Raw genomic sequence first — 23,441 nt, forward strand, 5'->3', positions numbered from 1 at the left:
TCACAGGGATACAGTGGAGCCCTAAAACATGGGTTTGTGTTTGGGGTAGTCCTCAGAAGTGAGCCATAGCCTGCAGAATGCCTGGTATCCCTGTGTGTCCTGCTGAGCAGCCAGACTCTTGTCCATATGGGAGGGAACCCAGGTACATTAGGCTCGGGGGAGATGGATGGCTGAGCTCACATCCCAGCTGCTGTGGACTAAAAAGGGAACAGCTGTGCCTAAACACAGAAAATGCTGATGCCTTCCTATTTTATCTCTCCTTGGCTGCTGCAGGGAAATCCAGCAGGGATTGGGTTTTTTGGTGACCACCTTTTCTCCCAGTGTGGCAGCAGTAAAGGTGTGCAGTGCTGGGGGCAGGTGAAGCACTAAATGTCAGCAAGGTTCACTGGAAAGGAGGCACCAGACTAACAAGACTGACTGTCCTTTATCCCTAGGGACAGTAGCAGCCTCAGGCCTTTCCATATTAAACCAGTGTGCCCTAAAGCACCAAAGGAAAAAAAAAATCAAAAGCAAACCACCCTTTTGAGACTATCAAAGGAAAAGAGGCTCTTCCTTAGTCTGATTTTCTGGGTTAAAAATAACTTCTCTAAAGCCATTTCCAAGCCTATTGAACTTCCTTGATTTTTGTCTTCAGAGAGTTTCTCCTCCCGCCCCCTTTCTCCCCAGACACATCAGACTGCTCCCTACTCTCACATCTCCTGGAGAAGCAGGTGACAAGACCTGAAGAACATCTACAGGATGAGAACAGACAAGATAGAGGAGAATCCATCTTGAAGCAGAAAGGTTTGATTTCTCCAGTATGTAGGTAAAAATAAAATGTATATACACATCTTCTTTCCCTGCAAGACAGGCTACAGCCCGAGCAGCACACCAGAGCTACAGAACAATGCAAAATAAACCCACTAATTGACACATGCCGCGAAGCGGCAGGACTGGCCACATTACTTTTAGCAGAACAAACAGAAGGGATCAGCTCCTACCTTGCCAGGCAGACCCACCCCCGGACGTGGGCTCGGCTCACCGCAGCTGGAGGCATGAGAGGCACAGGAGGAGCACGGCGTGCAGAGCCAGCGAGAATCCAGAGCAAGCCCGGCTTGTCCCGGCTCGGGGATCAGCGAGCCGGGCTGCGAGGCTCTGCCGGCTGCTCCCCTGCGGATGCAGGATGGCGGGCGGCAGGCAGGATGACAAGGCACTTCTCGCTGGCAGGAATTCCTCCTGCTGCCTGGCACCTGCCCCCCGGCAGGCACAGCGGTGCCAGGCTCTCACCCGAGGAGCATCGGGCAGCAGAGAGGAGCGAGGGCCGGAGTGCTAATGAAAGCCCCAGTGTAAATACAGATGCGCACAGGAGCGGGCTATGGCAGAAATGCAGCTCGAGTTACACAGAGCCATTTACAGCAGGCGTGGAAAGCGTGGCAGGGCTGTGCGGGATGGGTGACAGCCATCAGGACAGGGGCTGGGAGGAGAAGCCAATGGGTGAAGAGACCACCGGCGAGGGGAGACCCCCCCAGTTCCACATTCTCCATCAGATCCTAAGCTCCATCTGCAGTACATGCTAGCAGTAATGCAAACTGATCCAACTTCCCATCCTGCACCCCGGCTGGGACATCCCCAGCCCCATCTCTCTCTGTGCAGAGTGCCACAGCACCCCACCATGCCAGGGAGAGAGGCTGGTTGGAGCATTGCTCCATTCACCTGCTTGGACCCACTCCTTTTGTCCAGGCTCTGGGTCTCCACATCCTCGAGACCTACCCTCCTTCCCCAGTTCAACATCTTCAGTATCTCCTGTCAGGATTCTTCTTCCCCTGGCTTCTCAGGGTAATCCAGCACTGCAGCTGGATTTACAGCACATGTAGAACGTGGGGGATAGGAACTAGGTTGGCATCACAGACTATTCTGAATTGGAAGGGACCCACAAGGACCCATCAAGTCCAACCCTCAAGTGAATGTCCCACTCAGGGGTTGAACCCACAACCTTGGCTATATTAGCACCACGCTCTAACCAGCTGAGCTCATCTCACAGTTAAGAAGCAAGGTGTCAAAGGGTTCAGGATATTTTCTTCCACTGTGCCTTCAACTAGAGCCAGCAGCAGAGGAGAGGTGTGCAGGTTTCAACCACTGCCCATTAAACAAGCCTTGGGAGATCTTAGGGAGAGGCTGCAAAAGAGTTTCAGGGCACTCCATAGCACAGCAGGCACTGCCTATGTGCCTTGTGCCAGGCAGGCATACAGCTCACACCAGTGACCTCTGGGTGAAACTGGCAGTGAAGAACAAGCAGTTCCTGTACTTCTCGAGCAACCACGGTTTGTAAGGATGCGGGGGACCTCCAGCTCAGTGGTGTAAAACCTCAAGAAGACCACTTTCCTGCTCGGTGCTTCAGTTTCCCCCCCTGAAAAACAAGGACCGTGACACTCACCAAGCTGCTGTGGATGTTGCAAGGTTAACTTCGGGGTGGGATGCTGGCAGCCTGCAAGCAGGAACGAGCATTCTGCGGGACTCTCTTCCCAGCCATACGGCAGAGACTCCTTGTGGCTTCCCTCGACGCACAAGCTACCGCTAGCAGCTTTCTTCACCCTCACCACAGCAGGTACCCTGCAAAGACAGGGATCCCCATCACCCCCAGAAGCTGGAGCATCAGTGCCTCTACCAGCTGCGCCCAGGCCATTTGCCAGGCAGGAATGCTGTGCACCAGCCCAGCCTCAGCCGAGCTGTCAAAGCAGCGGAAGGGCTGAGGCTGCACTGCTCTGGAATTCCAGAAACGCACAAACACCCTGTCAGCCTGCACCAGGAATGACTCCTCCCTGCCCCGGACCAGGCTGAATCACTGGAAATACCAAAACAACGATGAGGTCACGTTCCCCGAACAAAGAACTGGAGCCAGATATAGCTGCATGAAGTTCACTATAAAGGGACTCAGTGTAGGGGCTGGGGGCTCTGGCAGACAGGCACCATGGGCATTTGTCTCGTTTAAAAACGGCTTGAGGCTGCCAGGAGACTTTTTTCCTTCCCTGTAGGGAGCAGGGAATTTGCTTTAGAACTCTTTATCTGTACCACTGGAAGAGACACAAACCTTCTAATGTTTATGAGTTCAAGGTCATAAGGCAGAGGTAAAATTATGACTGGATTCTGAGTCCAGTATTCTCAAAATCTCACTGTGATACAATGATCAGGCTTAACCAGTGAAGAATCCCCTTGCAGCAAACTGAATGGAAAACAAAAAATAGTATGTCCATTACTGCTTTTTGCTTTTGCTACAGCCTCATCCAGCTTTCACTAAAAAACAACAACAACAACAAAAATATCCCATCAAAACCAAAGCCCCAGAAACATTGACTTGGTAAGTTTTTAAACAGAATGAGCAGCAAGTAACAGTGGTTTCTGTTAATGCTTCTAAAATGACTACTTCATTAACAGCAAGTAAGACTTTTCAAGGCTTTGCAGTTCCAAACTTTCACAGTTCTCCGTGGAGGGAGACTGGAGACATTTTGCTATTTAGACTGGGAAGGAAATTGCAACATCAGACTTGGAAAGGATAAAGGAATTCACAATAGAATTTGCAATAAGCTGTTCTTTCCCCTTTCCGTAGGACAAGACATTTGGATGGATAACAACACCACCCACAGTTCCGTGAATAAGAGGCTCTAAGAATCTAGACTTTGTTCCATCAGGACAGAAACCATATCTTAGTCACAAGCCAAGAAAGAGAATGCCAAGCATGTCACCTGCCTGGCAGGGCAGTGCTCACTGGGCTGGCACACCCTGCAACAGCCACAGCAGCGCCTGGCACACCGAGCCAGCTGATGGGCCATGCCTGCATCAGCCCCCTGCTCCTGACAGTCCATCCAGATTTGATAATAAAATAAAAGTGATAAGGAAATCTGTGGTGAGTTGTGCATGACTCCCACAGGAGAGTGGAGAGAGCAAAAGTCCTCAAAACCTAATAGTTAATTTTCACCCCACCATTCCCGAATGCTCTGGTAACCAGAACCACCTCGGTGGGTTACACCAGGAATTCTTCTGGTCTAGTGTCCTATCCTTGACAATATGGCACTGGCACATAAAAATCACAGAGTGCAATCAGAGTGATCTCCCCTAAGGACACATCCTTTCAGCCTGCAACAATCAGGAGCTCCTAGAGCTGGAGGTCACACACTGACCATCACGTTTCATAGACACTGAAACACATCTCTGCCATTGAGGTGTCTGGTTCCTTTTGGAATCTGTGTGTATTTTCAGTCTTCATGTCATCTCGTAGCAACATGTTCTACAAATCAACCGTGTTGAAAAAGGGCTTCCTCAGCCTCCTGTGTAATAAATTATTTTGCTGGATGTGCTTCCTCTGCACTGTGAGAAACAGCAAAGTTTATTAAGGTCAGTCTTTACTCAACTTCTCCCTACTGAACACTCTATTACAGACATTTGCTCTTTCCCAGGATCATCTATTTTTTCTTGTTTAATCTCTCTTTCTACAGAAGCTATCCCAGTCCCTCAGTCATTCCCATTCCACTTTTCTCTATCATTTCCAGGTCTACATTACTCTTTCTGAAAGAGAGTGACCAGCTGGTATGTGATACCCAAGATACAGGCACAACATTGTATATCTAGTATAAAAGAATATATACCAGCAAATTTTGTTTTCAGTGGTTTTTTGGCCACAGTTGAACATTTAGCTGATGTGCTCAGATAAAAATCCACAGTGACTCCAAACAGCTCGTTGTGGGCAGTGAGAAACTGTTTACAGATCACCATTACATGTGGCATTTATCAGCATGATCTCCCATTTGCTGTTTTATCAGGCTAATAGTTCTGCAACATGCTCCTGTAATTCCTCAAGAAGTTTTCAAACCAACCACCCTGACTAACCCTAATCTAATTTAATTTTCTAATCACTAGAAAAATATAGTCTTCACTATGTCTTCCAAACCACAGCTAGGTGTGTGGCACAGGGACCCCTGTGGGACCAGGCACTGCAGGTACCAGAGCTCTGGTGCCCTGCAAAGCACAGCATTTGACAAGGAGAGCTCCAAGCACAGTCACCAGGAATGCTACATAATATTTTAGGTTCCTTCCAACCCAACCCATTCTACGTTTCCTGGCTTCCAGGAACCTCTTAAGAAAAAAAGGCTTTAATTGAAAATATGATTCAGCACCATCATCATTCTGCCATTCTGTAGAAGAGCCTGCAGTGTTGGGTGGCTGAGACATTTTCATCCATGACTCCACTGAGGGCAAGGTGGAAGTGCAGAGTCCACTTCAATGCCTAAGGACTACAAATATGCTCACCAAACACTCACCCCAGGCATAGGAGATGTGAATTGTGGAAACCATAACTTCCAGTCCAGGCAAACACACACAAGAATGAGAAGAGGAGGCAGAGAAACTGTGGGCTTCAGGTGAGCAGCAGGTATCAGTAGCAAAACCTCAATCAGGCTTCATGTTCCAGAATCAGAGGAACAGAGACTAGAGCCAGCAAGCCTCAGGAAACACCCTGCTATGAGTCCAGAGCTTTGGTGAAGAACTGGGAATCAAGTATTTGGTGGAAGGCAAATTACAAAAGGCAAAAAAGAACCGGGGGTAGCCAGCCTCCCTGTACATCTGGGAGGGACGCTACAAGCAGAAAAACTCCTCACAACCAAGTTTAACCCGAAGCACTCCAAGTTGAGCTGGCAAACCAGCAGGCTCTGATGCCTGGCACACCTGAGGCAGAGGTTACCACAGGAAAGAGCATCAGGTAGCTACAACTATATACAGTATCTTCATTTCATACATTCCCAGAGCTCAAAGTCCAGGGATGGAGTGGAAAAGGGTGAAGGAGAACTTCACCTATCCCTCATCTGTTTTGTACAAAATACTGCTCACAATCCCAGAAGGGAGACAGAAATGAGGTTTTAATAAACCATAAGCCCTACTCAATATCATGGTTTGGGACATTACATTCTCCAGCTCATATTAAAAAAAAAAAGAACAGATTATTCCTGCATATTGTCCATTGAACACTGCCCTGTCAACAGATTCATTGATCCATTCAAAAGGCAACACAACCAAGCCACTGAGTAAGGAAAATGCAGGATACTAGGCATCCTGCACAGGAAAATGTGTCAGACAGCATCTGCTGCCACAGCAAAACCTGAACCAGAAGCAGAACTGTGGAGTGACTACTGCACAGCCATAAACCAGGCTTGCACCTTCTCAATATTATTCTATGATCCTTTATCCACAGCCTCAAGGTTTCTGAGGGATGACTGCCAGGAGGTAAGGAAGCCTCTGAAGCAGCTGCTCTAGGTGTTGCTGTCTAAGACAAAAGGATGCAAACCCACTGCTACCAGCAAAAGGTCACCAGACTGGAACCTTGCCCTGCAGCTTCTACAAAGCACAGTAACTAGGAGACTTTCAGACTGCAATTTTTCAACATGAGAGTACAAATTAGTTTTCTAAATACAGACCTGCACTCTACATGGAATGAATGGCCTGGATGCCTGCAGGGCTGATGGAGGTTAGCACTTGATGACACAAAAGCCTTCAGTTTAAAATCCAGGGCAGCTACTGACTCCCTGAGTCACCTTGGTGTGCATACTTCAGGTCCCAGCTCCCCTCTGAATGAGAAGATACTGATGCTCCCTACCTCTCAAAGCAGCCAGAATGCAATAAAGCTCAAAAGATCTCAGGACCCCTGCCACAAGTCCCAAAGCTAAGGGAGGCAAACAGGATTGCTCATTATGTACAAAAGCCAGGCTTCTCTTATGAAGTGCCTGATTCGGATGTGGAGGCAGGATGCAGCCAGTAACAAAAACATTGGCCTTCCCTGGGGGGACACTGCTCATATCATCTGATCAGGGGTGACCTGTGGGGCTGGTGATTGCACCTGCAGGCCTGCACCCAGGTCTGAGAGCCACTGCTCTCACAGTGCACACAAGGAATTCAGCAGCACAGCCCTCACCAGGGCACACACAGCTCCCCCAAAGCCAGGCACGATGCTCACAGAGAACCTACAAAAAGCAAGCAGTTGGGTCATATGTTTTCCTAATTCAGAGGAAGCCTGGCCCAGCTCCGATATCCCACAACATCTCTTGGTGTCGAGGGTGGGGGTTGGAAAAGTCGAGATCCATTTATAGCTGGGAAGTCTGGCAGAGGGCTCAGCGTTGTTTGGAAAAGCAGGAGCTGACAGCTCAGTACTGTCAGCTCCACCCAGCTGGAGAGGAGAGGCAGGCTGGGGAGGGAGACAGGGCTATGGAAACCTCTTCCCTTCAAACTGGGAGCGATGGGAGAGAGGTAGCCTCCCTATAGTGCCAGAAAGAGAAAAAACACTCTCTACTTCTAAATTAATTATAAGAAGCAGGGCAGCAGAAGACTAGCTTTGGAAAAAGCTGAGGAGTAGCTGTGCTGCAGATATGGCCAAAAGCACTCAGAGGTCAAGCCCAGGCTGCAGGGCTCTGTGTCCTTCCTCTGAGCCCTTCATCACATCCAGCCCTTCAGCAACACAGACCTTTATCACAGGGACAGGGACAGGGACAGGGACAGGGACAGGGACAGGGACAGGTACAGGGACAGGGACAGGGCTGTCTGGGAGCTGTGGCTGGGAACTCAGCCCCACATACTGCTGGAAGAAATGGCAGGTCCCTCCCTCCAGAATATTCACATCAGCCAACACATCAGCAGATGTAGCCGAACGTCCTTGCCAGCCCTCAGGAAAAAGCTTGGCCCTGAGGACAAGGCATCAGTTTAAAGCATCAGCATGCGCAGACTTATCCTGTGATGACTTCAGCTCCTCCCCATGTTGTCAGGCATGAAAAGAGAGGCATTTATGTAGCTAACCTAATTTAGCTAACAATTGTGCATATTCGTAATAAAATTAGGAAAAATAACCACTAAAATTGTTTTAAAAAACACAGAGATGATGATGCTGTAAGAAAAGCAAACACAATCTAGGCGAGGCAGTGAAATACCAGAGCTATTGTATAGGCACTGATAAAAGAAGCATCATGCAAAAAAAATTTGGTCACCCACATTTAAAAATGATAAACTCAAATGAGCAGGTGCAGAAAAGGCCTGAGGGAAACAGAAAACCTATCAAACAAGAAGAAACTTAAGAGCCTGGCTTGTTTAGCCTAGCCAAATGTAGGCAGAGAGCGGATAGGATTGCTGTCTAAATATATCACAGGAGACAAACAAAACTGCTGAAGCAAAAGTGTAAAGCTGGTGTGACAACAAGAGAATAAATGCAATGAACACATTTAGGTTGAAAATTAGAGAGAGAGAAAAATCAACCCTTAGGACAGAATGCTTTCCAACTGGAATACTTGGATTTAGGATGAATTTTATCAGAAGTCTGATGGGATTAGGGGATACAGTGCATGTGCCCAGAAATACCCAAGAGGGCCTTTATGCTCCTGTTTTTGTTCCAGCTGGAACATGGGTCATTACACAGATGTCTCCATTCATACAACAAACTTTGCTGAGTATCCACCTGCAGAGCCCAGGGCAAGCATGTAGTGCTCCTCTGCCCTCCCATTTCCTAAGAGCTGCTCACCAGTAAGGACTTCCAGGCTACAGGTCAGTGGGAGAGAGTTGTGTGGATGCACACAGAGTGAGAGCTACCAGGCAGCGTGGAAGGAAAGCAGGTGTTGCAGTTTGCAATGGAAAACACCCTTGAGGTGCCTCTGCCCAAATGCACCTGCTGCCCCATGGCATTAGGGACAGAGATTGCTCTCTGTCACCCTGTGGATTCGGGGGAGACAGAAGATGCTCTAAGCTCTCCTCGGCTGCAGTGTAAGACAAGGAACCACTGGTTATCAAAGAATCACAGAATGGTTTGGAAGAGATCTTAAAGACCATCTCGTTCCACCCCCCTGCCATGGGCAGGGACACCCTGCACCAGACCAGGCTGCTCAGAGCCCCATCCAATCTGGCCTTGAGCACTCCCAGGGATGGGACACCCACAGCTTCTCTGGGCCTCCTGTTCCAATGCCTCAACACTATCAGAGCATATCATTCTCGATCCCCAAACTGCAGCCCAGCGGGGTGGCAAGTATAGGCACAACAGCAGAACAACATTCAAACTGTGAATATTTATATTATGGAATAATGAGGAGGGGGAAAAGGGAGGGGGTGAAAACAAAATCCGGAATCCACTTCAGGGATTAATTTTTGACATATCCGTGAAACACGAGAGCTTCATAAAAGACGAGGTTGTACTTTTCAGACCCCGCGCAGACGATGAGACACGGTTTGACCTCCCCGGCAGACGCAAGCAGAGCACCGCGCACACGAGCAGCAGCGACCCCGCTCCTGCCCGCACCATCCCGCAGGATTCCCGCACGATCCCCGCAGGATTCCCGCACGATTCCCGCACGATCCCCGCACTGTCCCTTACCGATCGCCAGCATCGCTCCGCTGCTCGCAGCGCTCCGCGGGGCGGGCTCTCCGCGCTGCCCGCCCCCACCCATCCTCCGCCTAAGGATGGCTGACGTTTCCTCTAAGTTTCCTCTTAAAACATCCTAGCCAGGATGGAAAATTTGGGGAATTTCTGTGCTTCCAGCATCAGGATACCGGATGAAAGAGGTTGCCGTCTCAGATCCGTTGTCCCTCAGACCATCCCCCCATGCAAGTTATAAACTTGGTACGTCAATTAGCAAGAGTGCCAAGCAATCTATCATCCCAATATTCTCTTTTTATTTAAAAAAAACCACCATTATTTTACAAAATCAGGAGTGATGTAAGACAGACATCACTGCCAGCTGATGTGTTTCAAATGCTGATTGTGTCAAACCACTGAAAGAATTGTGTCTGGTGCAAGTTCACCAACAGCTTTATTATCCCCTACATGTTGTAGCCAACATTTTCAAATCCCCTTTTAGCCAGAAGGTGAGTACTTTGCACGTAAACCGTATGAGAAGAGAGGCACAGTGTCAGATCTTCCTTGCTCTGTCAGCACAAGGTCTGCCTCTGCTGCTCTGCAATATATTCTGCTGCATCAGACGCCGGGAACAGCTTTGAGAGGACTTTCAGTCCACAGATCAGTCTGGGTGTCATGGGGATGTCTGCTTATCTGCGCAAATTCTCCTTTTTCCTCCAACTCCAGGGAGGCTGACTGTGGAAAACATAATCCTCATCAGAAAGCCATGATTGTCTCTGCAAACTGAATGGTAAATCAGGGGGAGGCGACAAGCATTAACTACCACAGCAGCTTCCTCAGCCAGAGTGCAGGCTCTCACTTTACTTAGGTGTCTCCTTCCAGGGGAGATCACCAGATTATTTACTCCTTCCCTAGCAAGCAGCTCCCAGACACTGAAGTCTGGATCCAGTCCCAGCTCCAGTTTTTCACTGGCCATGCTGAAATTTAATACCACAGTTTGCAACAAGCCTCCCCAAGCAGCAGGTGCAACAGACTAGTTTGGTTTTTGGGGTTTTTTTCTTTCCTGCATTTAGTTAAGCACAGGGAGATGAAACCTTCTGTTGGAGCTTAAACAATCTCACGCAGTAACTGCTGAAACTGGGACCACAGGGTGTTCCATGAAATGGGGACATGGCTGGCCTCTTGCCATCATACACTGCCTCCACTGACAGCTCAGAGACTCAGGGCAGAGTCTCATAAATATCAACTGGTTTCTGCACAAAAAATCCAATTCAAATGAAGGAAGGAGCCTAAATTTGTATAATGGAGCTGAAAAAAGCCCCAACCTCAACAAAAAAACCCACAAAAACAAACAAAAAAACCCCCCTAAAACCAGCCAGAGCTTAGTCCTCTGCATAAAAAAGCTGCATTTAGACAGCTCAGCAGTGCTGGCAGGACAGACTCTCATGCTGCCACGCTGGCCTTCCACCCAGTAACCCTGCTGATTATGGAGTTGGTGTAACAAAACAGCAAGCAAATCCCAGTCCCTCAAGATCACCACGTCTCTAGCTGCGTCTGGGCGTTTTAGGTCCCTCTGCTGGCAGTCAGACTGGTAGGATTTCCAGCTCTCTACCACCCGTGTTTGATAGATAAAATTTGAGTAAAGTAAAATTTGAGCCAGCACAGAGAAACACTGCAGCCTTGAAACACTGCAGAGACTCCTGAGGCCTCATTAAGTTCTCCTGAATTGTGACCACTCTGCTCATCAGGGCGGGTGAGGGAGCCACCAGGTCATGCTTCATCCCTTACACTGAGCTCCAGCACCAGTGGAGTAAAGGCTATTTCACCTGCTTGGCTATGAAATAGCTTTCCTGGTTTCAATAACTATGTGATCACCACCAAGCCAGATGTGCACACACCTTGTGTTAAGGGGGTCAGATGCCTCATGCTGGCAGTTCAGGTGAGCCCTAACCATGGCACGGGCTCCTCAGGAGACAAATGTTGTGGTTTGATCCATAAGGAAGCCTGAGCGCCTTCTGCTCTTTTAAGTTTTAATGAAATGGCTGGTGCCCATTTACAAAACTTGAGAGGGTTCTGAGGACAACAATCCTTTACAAGAGCAGTTTGCAACCCAGATAAATCAGGGCAGGCTGATGAGTGTCAGCTCCTGGTCTCTTGACCAGCTAAGGGTTTCTCCAAGCCTGCAGCACTTCCTGCTGGCAGATGTGGGAAGAGGATGGTGTTTGGGTACTGGCCATCTCTTGAGAAGGTGGATTACAGTCAAAAGGCCACAAAATCACACGTGTTACAAAGATTGTGGATTTGTGGGTTGTGTGGCTGGGCCTAAGGCACACCTGGGGTGAATACTGTCACCCCAGTAATACAGCCCAGAATGGATTCATGAAGAAAAATGAAGGCACATGAGTGAGAAGGACATTATTGCAAATTCAACCTTTTCCTCAGACTGGAACTCTCTTTGCTCTGAGGTATATAGTTAGAGGGAAGAAAAAAATAGCGTTGTGAACAATGTCAGGGAGCAGAGATGTTTTCCACAGCACGTTCTCTCTTGTGCCAGGGAGGCCCTCTGGGATACCATACAACTCCACGGTCCAACTCACCCTGGCCACCTTCCCTAGCAGCGGCACACATCTTTGGGAAAGAAACTAGAATCAGAGAGTGCACCTGGGTGAAAGGAAAGCCCCAAGTCCTTGGTTTGGCAGCCCAGAGGGCAGAGCTCTGGGCAGCCACTGATGCCTTGCACACAGCACAGCCTCCTCTCCTGACAGTCCTGACAGTCCTTTGGTTTGCTTTGTTGATTTTTACAGGGGACGGGAGTGAGGGGGGTGTCTTTTCTTTTTTCTTCTCTTCTTTTTCTTTCAGTTGCTTTCTTTTTGTAGTTTTTTTGTTACAATCCTTTGTGTTTATATTTGTCACTATTTGGTGAGAACGTTCCCGTTGTGGCAAAAGGTGATTTTGGCCGCATGTTTCTCCCAGACATGATGAGTGCTCCGAAGCCGTGCTGGTGAGAGAAGGCGTAGCCGGAGCGGCGGGTGCTGGTCCGGCGCAGGCGTCGCTTGGGGGAAGGTGGAGGGGGTCTCTTTTTCGCTTCTTTGATCTTCAGCAGCACCTGGGAATCAGAAAATAAGGTGGAAAAAGTGGAAAGTACGTCATTATTCACAGGCACAGTGGAAGAGGAGCAGAGAAAGGGAAACAAAAGCAGGTATCCAAAGGCAAATATGAGGAAAGAGCATATTCTATTCTATTCTATTCTATTCTATTCTATTCTATTCTATTCTATTCTATTCTATTCTATTCTATTCATCCTATCCTATCCTATCCTATCCTATCCTATCCTATCCTATCCTATCCTATCCTATCCTATCCTATCCTATCCTATCCTATCCTATCCTATCCTATCCTATCCTATCCTATCCTATCCTATCCTATCCTATCCTATCCTATCCTATAGAGATGTGAATGGGAGCATCATCTGTAAGTCATAGAAGGGAATGATTTCCATGTGTTACCCACAGCTCTGCGATGCCATGGTTGGGGTATGGCTGTAGGACTTTCAGTCAAATCACCCAAAATGTGAAAGTCATCTCAACAAGTCAAAATTCCAGAAAATAAATGAAGAAACATTTAAGAATTGGCATATTTAATATAGAAAACAGACTACTAAAGGGGGTTTCTGGCACACAAAAGCTTTTTATGATTATAATGATGATTGTTATACAATTATAGAATCATAGAGTGGCTTGGGTTGGAAGGATCATCTCATTCCAACCCCACTGCCACTATATCAGGTTGATCAACACCCCATGCAAGCTGGCCTTGAATGCTTACAGGGATAATTCCCTGCTTACAGGGATAATTCCTGTATTCCTTGGCAGATGGGAAATAAATATTGCACTTTATTTGCAGGTAGTGGGCTCTCTGCTCCCAGGTGGCCACTGAGTTAATCTGCTGTCAAGAACCTTTTCAGAATGGGGCTGTCTAATGCAGGAGGCTGCTATTGAGAGCCTGTGTTCAACAGAACCCCCAGCTGCCAGACTGCTGTGCTTCTTGCTTGGCACAATGGCAGTGGCAGGTGCTTGGCCCCTCTAAACACCAGGCCTGTCTACTGCCAGCTGGGGGACTCTGTAGAGCTGGAAACCCACTCCTCTCCTGTGACCATTCACTTCCAAGAGGAGGCAGAAAAGTACTTTTGTGCTAAAGGGAGAGGCACGCTCAGCCTCAGCAGTGAGGCTGGGATCTGGGGTGACAGCTGTGTTTGACTTCTGCTCTGCTGGGCTAAACTCAGCCCATTTTTACACCCCAAACTGCCTCAAACTGTGTCCCAATGACCTCCCTAGTGCTCTGTCTTCTCCAGCACCCACCCACCCTCTCTGCAAGGGCTGAGAATTCCCCTAACATGTTCTCCTACGGTCAGAGAGAGCCTGTGGAGCTCCACAAGGATGACCAGGGAGTGTGTCACCTGCGGTGCTCTGCCCTGGGGCTGTGCTCTGACCCGGGCCACAGCAGCTCGGTGCAGGGAGAGGAAGGAAGCACGAGGTGGCAGCAGCATTCAGCAAATGCTCCTGTTTGGAGGCGAGCCGGGGAGCTCCGTGTGAGCTGATGCTCTTGAGGGTCCCTGGGCTGCAGTGAGCACCGTGCTCCCTGCCCACTCCACCACTCCCTGTCTCCCCTTGCCCTGGTGCCCTCATCTTCCTGGGAATAGGAGGGAAGCTGGTTCCTAGCTATTGGCTACTAAAAGCAAATTCTGAAATAAATAAAAAAATCCCATCAAGCTCATATTCCCCGGTGGAGGGTGAAAGCCTGCACTCTGCCAGGCTAAAAACTACACAGTGTCAGGGTAGGGGGAGCATGCCACTCCTTTGCCACTGAGCCACACCACTTAAACCCTGCACCTAAAAATAGTGCAGCTTTTCCTGCCTCAGAGCAGCCTAATCCACATCTGAATAACCTCAGCCTTGGTCCCAGCTGCAGATGGTTTGAACTGTGCCAAACCCCAAATTCAATCCTCCTCAGGGGAGTAAGGGACATGCAATGTGGCTCCCCGGTGAGCCCAGGCCACGGTAAGCAGGATTTCTGGTTTAACAAGGTATCTCCTCACCTTGTCGCTGGGAGTTGGCTTTAGCTGAGCCTTCAGGAACCGAAAGCCCACCACCGGCAGCACGCAGAGGGTGATGCTGAGGAAGATGGCCAGCCACACGTTGGGCTGGCTGAGGGTGTTCCGAGCCGTACCTGGAAAACAAGCACACGATTGAAACACCAAACGGAGCGCCTCCACCACTGCTCCCTGCTGCTCTCTGTGATTTCACAGCACCTGCAAACAGAGCAAAATACAAGGCAGGCATCGTCTCCAACAGTGAAATCAACTGGCTGCAGAGACAACTGCAAAGCCAGTGTCACTGTCCAGGATGAGCAAAGAAAAATGCAATGTACAGGCATGATTGCAGCAACCACCCAGGTGGACAAGGGTGTCAGAGTGGATCTTTTCCCTCTGTGAAGAGTCAAATCTCAGCAAAGGATTGGTATAAACATTCAGAAGATCTTAAGCAGCAGCCGAGGACTCCCACTTATTGCCAGGACTCTAGTGCAAAAGGAGAAATACTCCTTTCCTGCTTCCCAGCACCATTCCCTAAAGGATGTGGAGTACTGGCTCTGCCCAGAAGATGATGGGAATCACAGCCCTTTATGAGAGAAGCATATGTTGCTCTGGGGATCTGCACAGACAGCATAGCCTAATGGGTGTCCTGGCAGCACCACTGGCACGTCACTGCCACCTCCTTTGGATCCAAAGTGCTCACTTCTGGCTTTTACACAACGGAGGGAATGTAAGACAGAACAAACAGTCTGCAAAACCCTCATTACAGGGCTTAATGATGCTGGTGTTGGCAGTATATTTGCTGAATGTTTTCTCTCCAGTTGGCCAAATTCTGCTGTAATACAACCTCACTGAAATTCAAGTAAACAAATTGTCTCAGTCCAGACTAGAAACACTTTCCTTAAAAGTAGTTTCAGACTGGGATCCTAAGTAGCCCTCAGCATTATGACTTCTTTGACCAATGTAGTAATAATAGAGCAGCAGATAAGATATCCCTGGTAAGTGAGTTAAAATTCTCATAGAATCCTCAGGGTGGGAAGAGACCTTAAAGATCATCCAATCCAACTGTCCACCTGCCTTGGGAAACTGAACAGACATTCTGTCTTCTCTCACTCAGCATTTTTGATTCTAAAAGCCATCTCACAGTGGATGTGATCATCTGCTTGAAAAATATGTTGCAATAACTGACCAACTGACCTGCATCTCAGATATTTCTGGATTAGCCCCTTGCTGTTGCAGTGAAGACAAACAAATCAAGTTTTTACCGAAAAAGTCAGTTACAAAATGAAGGCATTGATTAATACAAAAATCTGAGACTTGAAATAAAAAATATTGGAATTTCAGAAGTAGATACTCATAACAATGTTGTATCTGTATTGGCTATGGATGTACAGAGCTTTTAAAATCATCTGAATAATTTTGCTTACATATATGTTCTTCCTGGTCAAAGTCTCAGGAGATTGACTAATTTTTTCATCCTTCATTTTTTTGTATGTGTTCAGTAATCTGTTATGTAAAGTAACTACAATGACCTGGTCACCACTGGTATGTTTTGTTGTTGGGGAATTTGCATTTAACCTGGCAGAAGGCTCACCATAATCACATGGCATTTTTCTCATGTCTAACTGGATGTTGTACTTGTATACCTTCCTATGCCAAAATGTTAACTTATTTGCAGAGATCACACAGCTACAAATAAGATGCTCCTAGATAGCTGTAAAAATTGGATACCTGGAACCCAAATATAGGAGAGCAGCAGAAAGCATTCCATCCAGCTCATTAGGTTTATTTAAAGGACCATTCCCATGACTGCATGGGAATGTCCACTCTTACACAAGGAAGGGAACATGCCACCCATTCACCTGGATGGATGGGATTCAAAATAAATCCCAGCAACCCTCAGAAATAGCCTGGCATTTCTTGCAGAAAAGGCAACAATATATCCTGAAATATACATAGAAATACTTGGAAACTTTAAGCCCTGCAGTATGTCCATTCTGAGTGCAGTCCAGATTTGTCCCAAGGCTTACCAATGAAGGGAAAGGAGGCTGTGAAGATCAGGTACATGCCATCACTGTACATGGTGAAGGTGATGGCAAAGTAAACAGAAAGGCTGCCCCAGATGAAGAACTGGTTGACAACTGTCCAGTAAGAGGTGTCCAAGCCAATCTGAAAGAACAGAGCAGTGCAGCTATTGTCAGTGCCTTCCTTATTTAGCAGATCTGTGCTGAACACAGCTTGTCCTCCACTTTGTATATCCCTCTCTGAGAATGCTATTCATTCAAGTCTCAAGAAAGAACAAGTCACAAATCATAACATTCTGGGAAACCATTCAAGGCAGGATTATGACCTTTACCCTGTTGCTGCCCTCTTCTCAAGCATTCACTATTGGCCAGCCCTGGAGACAGGGTATTGAGGGACTTTAAAGATCATCCTGCTCCAACCCTCTGCCATGGGCAGGGACACCTTCCACTACCCCAGGTTGCTCAGAGCCCCACCCATCCTGACTCAGAACACTTCCAGGGATGGGGCAGCCACAGCTTCTCAGGGCAACTTGTGCCTCAATACCCTCACAGGAATAATTTGTTTGTAGTATCTAATCTAAACCCACTCTCATTTCAAAGCCAGTAACTCTTCTTCTATTACACATGTCCTTATCAGAAGTCACTCCCCAGCTTTCCTGTGGCCCCTGGTAAGTACTGTAAGGCTGCAATGAGGTCTCCCTGGAGCCTCCTCTTCTGCAGGCTGAACAACCCCAGTGCTCTCAGGCTCCTTGGAAGAGGTGCTCCAGCCCTCTGATCAACTTCATGGCCCTTCTCCAACAGGCCCTCATCCTTTTTATGCTGAGGGCCCCAGAGCTGAACAGTAATTTCAAACGAGTCAGGCTTTATTTCCCCTCTCCTAAGCTGTGATGTAACATTAAAAGTTAGGAGAACAAGCCTGTGAAGACTTCAGAAGGCAGAAACTATTATCCAGGGAACTGTGATTGATTGGTCTTCTTTTAAGATATCTCTCTCATCCTGATAGTACCATCTGAATTTTATACCACCAAGTCCTTCTTCCAGCAAGTTCAGGCTGCGTCACACATACATCATGCACTGGGCCAGGCTGCAGAGACATCTCCATAATGGAGAACCTATAAATAACTGCCTGATGGCAGACAGGCAGTCCTGTGCTTCAAACCCTTCCCACAAAACCAGAACATGTCCTTCTCTATCCCTTGCCTTAACTGATTTGTCTGTTATGACTGCAATCTTCCCAAGGCAAAGGCTTTTCTTTCCTGTCAGCTTGATCTTTTATGACATAAAAATCTCCTGTTCTGTTGAACTGAGGAGACTAATTTGTGTCAAGAGATTTTTTTTTTGCAAGAATGCACAATGCAGTAGCAAATACAATGCTGTCAAGGCCCCAGTTGGCCCTCCAGATGCTGCCATGGTGAAACAACAACTAATTCCTAAAAGTATTACCTGGGATGCCTTACCTGTACAGACACCACGATCAGTAAGCAGGTCTGGGCCATCAAAGCAAAGGACTGGTAGTCAGCAATGGCCTTCCCATCACTCCTCATTGTATTGTACATGGCCCCATAGGGGATGAAGAAGAGGATGAGGGAACTGTAGATCCCTTGCAACATGCACTTGACAAACACCACCTTGTTAAAGTAGAGGTTTTGCTGGCCAGGCACATATAGCTGAGGGAACAGCATGCTCCAGCGATCATCCACATCCTGAAAGCAGAGAGGAGACAGTCAGATTTGCTGGCAGCTGCCCAACCAAACTCACAGACCCAGTTAGGGCTGCCATGTCCCTGTGACATACATTCCCATGAGGAAAGCCATAGCACACAGTTCACTCAGTTGTGCTTATTGGCATGGCACATCCCAAGGTCACCTGGGCATATTTTCCATAATGTATTTTACCTTTCTTGTGCTAAAAAAAAAAAATTGACAGATGATAAAATAAGAAAGAATATACACTTCATCTAAAGCAGACTGCTCTCCAGAGAATTGACTTGAAGTTCAGGGTTAGAAAATACCTCCCCACACAGGCAAGGCTGTCGGACTTGGATCCCTTAAGTGTCCAGAGTGGAGCACTGAGTCACTGGAAAGCAGCTAATTCCTATTTATTTAACTTGTAAAATGAATATAGGAGCAGCTTTATTGCTCCTTTGTCTTATCAAACAGTAAAAATGAAGTTGAAATTTCCGTGAAATTACTGCATAAAGAATTCACTAAAAAGGCTGAACTTGCAAATTCTAGTTTCAAAGATCCAGTTAATTAATTGTTTTGCCTGGTCATTAGGAAGTCACTTGCCAGGCTTCAGGAACACAGGTAGTAGAATATGACTGTTCCAGGGGAGGGTTGCAATGGCAGCTGGTGCTGTAGGCAGCAGCCTAACCCAAAAATCTCATCACACACTGAAACCTACAGGCCAAATCAGGGTAATATTATTTATCTCAACTCCCTGTTACAGGGTACCTAAACCTAAATCATATGACTAGGAGATAATATCATTTTTTGTGGTCCATGTTCTCTCTTTCAGGGTATTATTTCAGGGGTTACCACAGTAGGTAGACAAAAGGTCAGCTGCTTTTGCTTCATAGAACCAGCTAAAAGCATCTGGAGACAAAACCCCTATGAATAAAATCCCCCAAAGTGATGACAGAAACAGTACCTGATCAAAGAGACTCATTCCTAGCACTGGGAGAGAGGTGTATACCAAATTGTAAAGTGTAATGAACCACTCATCATAGACAGTCTGGGGAAAATAAACAAAAACAAAGCAAGTGAAGTTAGCAAAAAGCTGTGTTTTCCAGTTCTTTGAAATTATATACAATTACTTGCTGCAGCACCTTTGAGATGTTACTGAGACAAAAGGGATGAGTCAAGCTCAGCATCCCTAAACAGGGAAGGATCACATTATGCCAGCCCAGTTTGCTCAGCACCCATTGCTGGCTGTAGCCAGAACAAGATCCCTCTGCACCACTCTGCACCCCCAGTCCCTGGATATCTGCACTCCCCACATCTGTGTTTAGTTGGAGGCTGGTTTGTCATGCAACAACACCAGTTTTTTCACTCTGGATGTGCTCCTCTTGCCCACAGACATCTCAGGGTAAATCTGCTTGCTCCAGATATGCTAACTACAAAATCTGCACCAAACTCTAATTTGTGTCACCAGCTGATGGTTGTAATCACTTTGACTACTTTTGAAAATCCTGCAAGTGATGTATGTGCTTCAGAATGTACCTAAATGCTGGAAAAGGTTTAGATTGGATATTAGGAAAAAAGTCTTCATTGAAAGGGTGGTCAGTGTTTAAAAAACGTGGGTGCGGCACTGGAGGACATGGTTTAGTGGTGAATGTGGCAGTGTTGGATTCATGGTTGGACTCCATGATCTTGGAGGTCTTTTCCAACCTTAATTATTATATGATTCTATAATAGATATATATTTTGTCTCCGGCATCCATCCTCCAGCTGAAGCACAATGGAGGCAGCAATATCTGCTTTACACCCATGTGGCTGAAGAAGACAGACCTGAGTTTGTTCAGTGAGGTGGAAGGAATTGCTTAGTTTATTTCCTTGTAAAGTATTTCTAGATACTTTGCTTGAAAACACTGGATATAGACTTACAGAATGGTTTTGGTTGGAAGAGTGCTGTAAAATTCATCTAAACCAATCTCCCTGCAATCAGCACAGACATCTTTGACTAGGTCAGGTTGCTCAGAGCCCCATCCAACCTGACCTGGAATGTTTCCAGGGAGGGGGCATCAACCATCTCTCAGGGCAACTTCTGTCAGTGTTTTACAAACTTCATTGTAAAAAACATCTTTGTAGTATCAATTTAAGCTTAGTTTAAAATTATTACCCTTTATTGTATAGCAATAGGCCCTGCTGAGAAGTTCCTCTATAGCTCTCTTGCAGCACTTTCAGGTACTGAAAGGTGCTCTAAGATCTCCCTGAGGCTTTCTCATGTGCCAGCTGGACCAGCCCTCTCCCCCAGCCTCCCTCCACAGGAGAGGTGCTGCCCTCTGACCATCTCCACCCCTGACAAAACCAAAGCCGCACCTACCTGTGCTGAGAAGCCAGAGAAGAAACCATACCAGAAATGCACCAAGGTGAAGGCAAAGTTCTTGTAGAAGAAGTACTTGAGGAACTTGCACATGCGGATGTAGGACCAGCGGCCGTGGACCAGGAGCAGGCGCTGCAGGTAGCGGAACTGCGCGAAGGAGAAGTCGCTGGACAGCACCGCCTGCATCCCCTCCTGGCCACTGATGCCCACCCCGATGTGGGCAGCTGCAACAAGAGGGTGGTTGGTCACATCATCACACCTGCTTTTTTCTTTTGAGCACCCTGTTAAAACCCTCACAGCCTTCATAAAAAGTCAGAAAGAAAAGATATTAAAAAACGAAAAAATTGATGCCAATTCTTTCAGCATTAAATTCCCATGGGCATTCCCGTGCTCTTTCAGCAGCACTATGATTTTGGCTCTGTGATACACTTCCTTTGAGTGGGCTTTTATTATTTGAATGAAATTATTGGTTCAGTGACAGTTTATGATTTTTTTTCTGAATGCTTTCCAGCAGCATAAATACTTACTGTTGTCCATAACATCTGCTTTTATGAATCAATAACTTTAATATATATTGACATGTGACTTCTATTTGCATGCATGCATGTCCTTCCAGCCTTAAAATATCATCCCAAACAGGCAAAATCTTCAAAACATTTTAAAGTTTCTCAAACACTGTGCTGAAAGGCAGACTGTAGTCTTTTTACATTCCCTGGGCTTTATTAGTTCAATCAAATAATTAGATAGAAGAGTCACATTATTTTTAATAGTAACTTGCATTTATTAAATATGGACATAAGTTCAATGTGACAGCTAATTACACAGCTTTGACTAATGAATACAATCTTAATGGCTGAAGGTTGGCTAGATTCAGAGGTTTTCACTGAACTGAATTGATAAAATCCCAGTCTCAATCCTCTTGTGGGGGGAGTGGGTTAGTTTCTAATTATTATGTACACTTTAACTTTCTTCTCCTTTCTTTACTGACTGCCTGACTTATCTCCCTTGAAGCTCTCTACTTAGCCTTTTCTTTCTTAATTAAAAGGCTCCAGTTAATCAATTCTTGCAAATTAACACAAGGAAGATTAGCAATAGGTCTTTCTGAATAATCTTAATTTAATTATACCTAGTTAGGACTTTTTTTCATAAATTCACTGAGGTAATGCAGCATCAAATGATGCTCAAGGATGGAGAGGCCTGGAAGCCCATCATCTGTAACTCAAGGGAGATAATTAACAAACAGCCCTGACACAAAGAAATGATGAGAAAAACCCACACCACATAATATTATACAGAATATTTACAGGCACAAAGATTTTATTTCTGCTTTGAGTCAGGCCCTGTGTGATATAAACTGTTTGTTATATATATTGCCCTTGTGATGGTGGCCGTGCAGACACACTGATTGACACATCACAGCCCATGTGGGCTTTTGACAGAATCATAGAGTCCTTTAGGTTGGAAAAGACCTGTAAGATCATTGAGACCAACCATTTTGTCCATTCTGAGGTAGAAACAAAAAATTAGGCACTTAGTGCAACCTTATCTCCTGAAGGGGCCCAGTGTGACCCAGGAGGGGGACACAGCTAACCTGCACTGAGAGTGCTCTGTGGAGATCTGCCAAAATTTGGGACACAGACACTTATTTCTACAAAGAAGGTGGTACAGGAGGCACTCAGATATGTGTTCCTGCTGCTAGCCCACCTCAGAGAGCAAACACCCCTTTGAGTCAGTCTGCTGCAGCATGCTGGCTGTCGGCCATCACTCACTTTTGATCATGCTGACATCGTTGGCACCGTCTCCAATCGCCAGGGTCACAGCCTTCTTGTACTTCTTCACCAGCTCCACCACCTGGGCCTTCTGCAGGGGGGTCACTCGGCAGCAGATCACCACTTTGCACATGCAGGCAGTCCTCACCAGCTCCAGTTCCAGGTTCCCTTCCAGTGCATAAGCCTGAAAGGAGGAAAGGGAGTGCTCAGGGCAGGCTCTCAGCAGCTCCTGGGCTGACAAAGAGGATGCAGCAGGGGGCCCACGACAGCTGAGCCAGCCTCTTACACTCACTCATGTGGGTGATCCATGCACCCAGTCACAGGGAGCATCCACACTGCACATCATGACGTGCACCCTACACCTGCAAGTTTGCATGTTGAGTATGCACGACATCTGGGTATGCACCACGTCTGGATATGAACCACATCTGGGTATGAACCACAGCTGGGCATGCACCACATCTGTCTGTGCACCACAGCTGGGTATGAACCACATCTGTATATGCACCACATCTGGATATGCACCACAGCTGGGCATGCACCACAGCTGGATATGCACCGTGTCTGGATATGAACCACCTCTGGATATGCACCACATCTGGGTATTAACAACACTTGTGCATGCACCACAGCTGGGTATGTATCACATCTGGGCATGCACCACATCTGGATATGTACTACATCTGGGCATGCACCACAGCTGCTCTGGCTGCTGTGACCTGACAGAGGGCAGAAGTGTCAAACACCAAGAGCAGGAAGCTGCTGCAGTGCCTGAGACAGTCTTGTGTATCTCCATGTGAGAGAGTCTCTGCTCATCCATCTTGGATTACTATTTAAGCTCTGGGAGATAAATAGGAAAGATTTCAATTAGTTAAGTGCTTAATTTTAAAAAAAACATGTAAAAAGTTAAGCTCAGGGCATGACAAAGCAAACCACAAAACTAGGGAGAAGGCTGCTTTACTCTGAGTACTGATCTTTTAAATCAGTCAGCTGTGTTATTTCTATTTGAGAAGCACTGAGATAATTGGATGTCTAGTTACCCCTCCAGCTCTGCATGGGGAGGAGGGAGCGCTGTGAGCTTGTCATATTTCTTTCAGATCATCCTTTTTGGCTCTGTTCTTTGTTGTCACTTTTTAGCAGACATATATGGAAGGAATCTACAAGGG

The 23,441-nt window shown here is 46.9% G+C and overlaps 2 protein-coding genes across 14 annotated transcripts in view; both read right to left on the reverse strand.

Annotated features, from left to right (window-relative positions):
- The window catches only part of RUSC2 (RUN and SH3 domain containing 2), a 57,684-nt gene extending 48,130 nt beyond the window's left edge, over positions 1–9,554 (reverse strand). For 4 of the 10 annotated variants that reach the window (XM_056513181.1, XM_056513182.1, XM_056513183.1 and 1 more), the window contains exon 1: positions 2,414–2,741. The gene's annotated coding sequence lies outside the window, so the exon portion shown is untranslated. Of the gene's footprint in view, positions 1–980; positions 1,002–2,413; positions 2,776–9,367 lie in introns of those variants that run through there. The other 6 variants (XM_056513186.1, XM_056513179.1, XM_056513187.1 and 3 more) reach the window with 4 other exon arrangements.
- Positions 9,555–9,644: 90 nt separating this feature from the next.
- LOC130264738 (phospholipid-transporting ATPase ID-like) overlaps positions 9,645–23,441 on the reverse strand; it is an 83,491-nt gene continuing 69,694 nt past the window's right edge. For all 4 annotated transcript variants that reach the window (XM_056513188.1, XM_056513190.1, XM_056513189.1 and 1 more), the window contains exons 22-28: positions 22,276–22,459; positions 20,507–20,730; positions 19,112–19,195; positions 17,920–18,165; positions 16,469–16,607; positions 14,445–14,575; positions 9,645–12,455 (exon numbers count right to left, since the gene is read on the reverse strand). In XM_056513188.1, the coding sequence (XP_056369163.1) occupies positions 12,234–12,455; positions 14,445–14,575; positions 16,469–16,607; positions 17,920–18,165; positions 19,112–19,195; positions 20,507–20,730; positions 22,276–22,459 (1,230 nt within the window). In that variant the 3' untranslated portion in view covers positions 9,645–12,233. The remainder of the gene's footprint in view (positions 12,456–14,444; positions 14,576–16,468; positions 16,608–17,919; positions 18,166–19,111; positions 19,196–20,506; positions 20,731–22,275; positions 22,460–23,441) is intronic.

Source organism: Oenanthe melanoleuca, chromosome Z (assembly GCF_029582105.1).
Source record: "Oenanthe melanoleuca isolate GR-GAL-2019-014 chromosome Z, OMel1.0, whole genome shotgun sequence".
Taxonomy (NCBI): Eukaryota; Metazoa; Chordata; class Aves; order Passeriformes; family Muscicapidae; genus Oenanthe; species Oenanthe melanoleuca.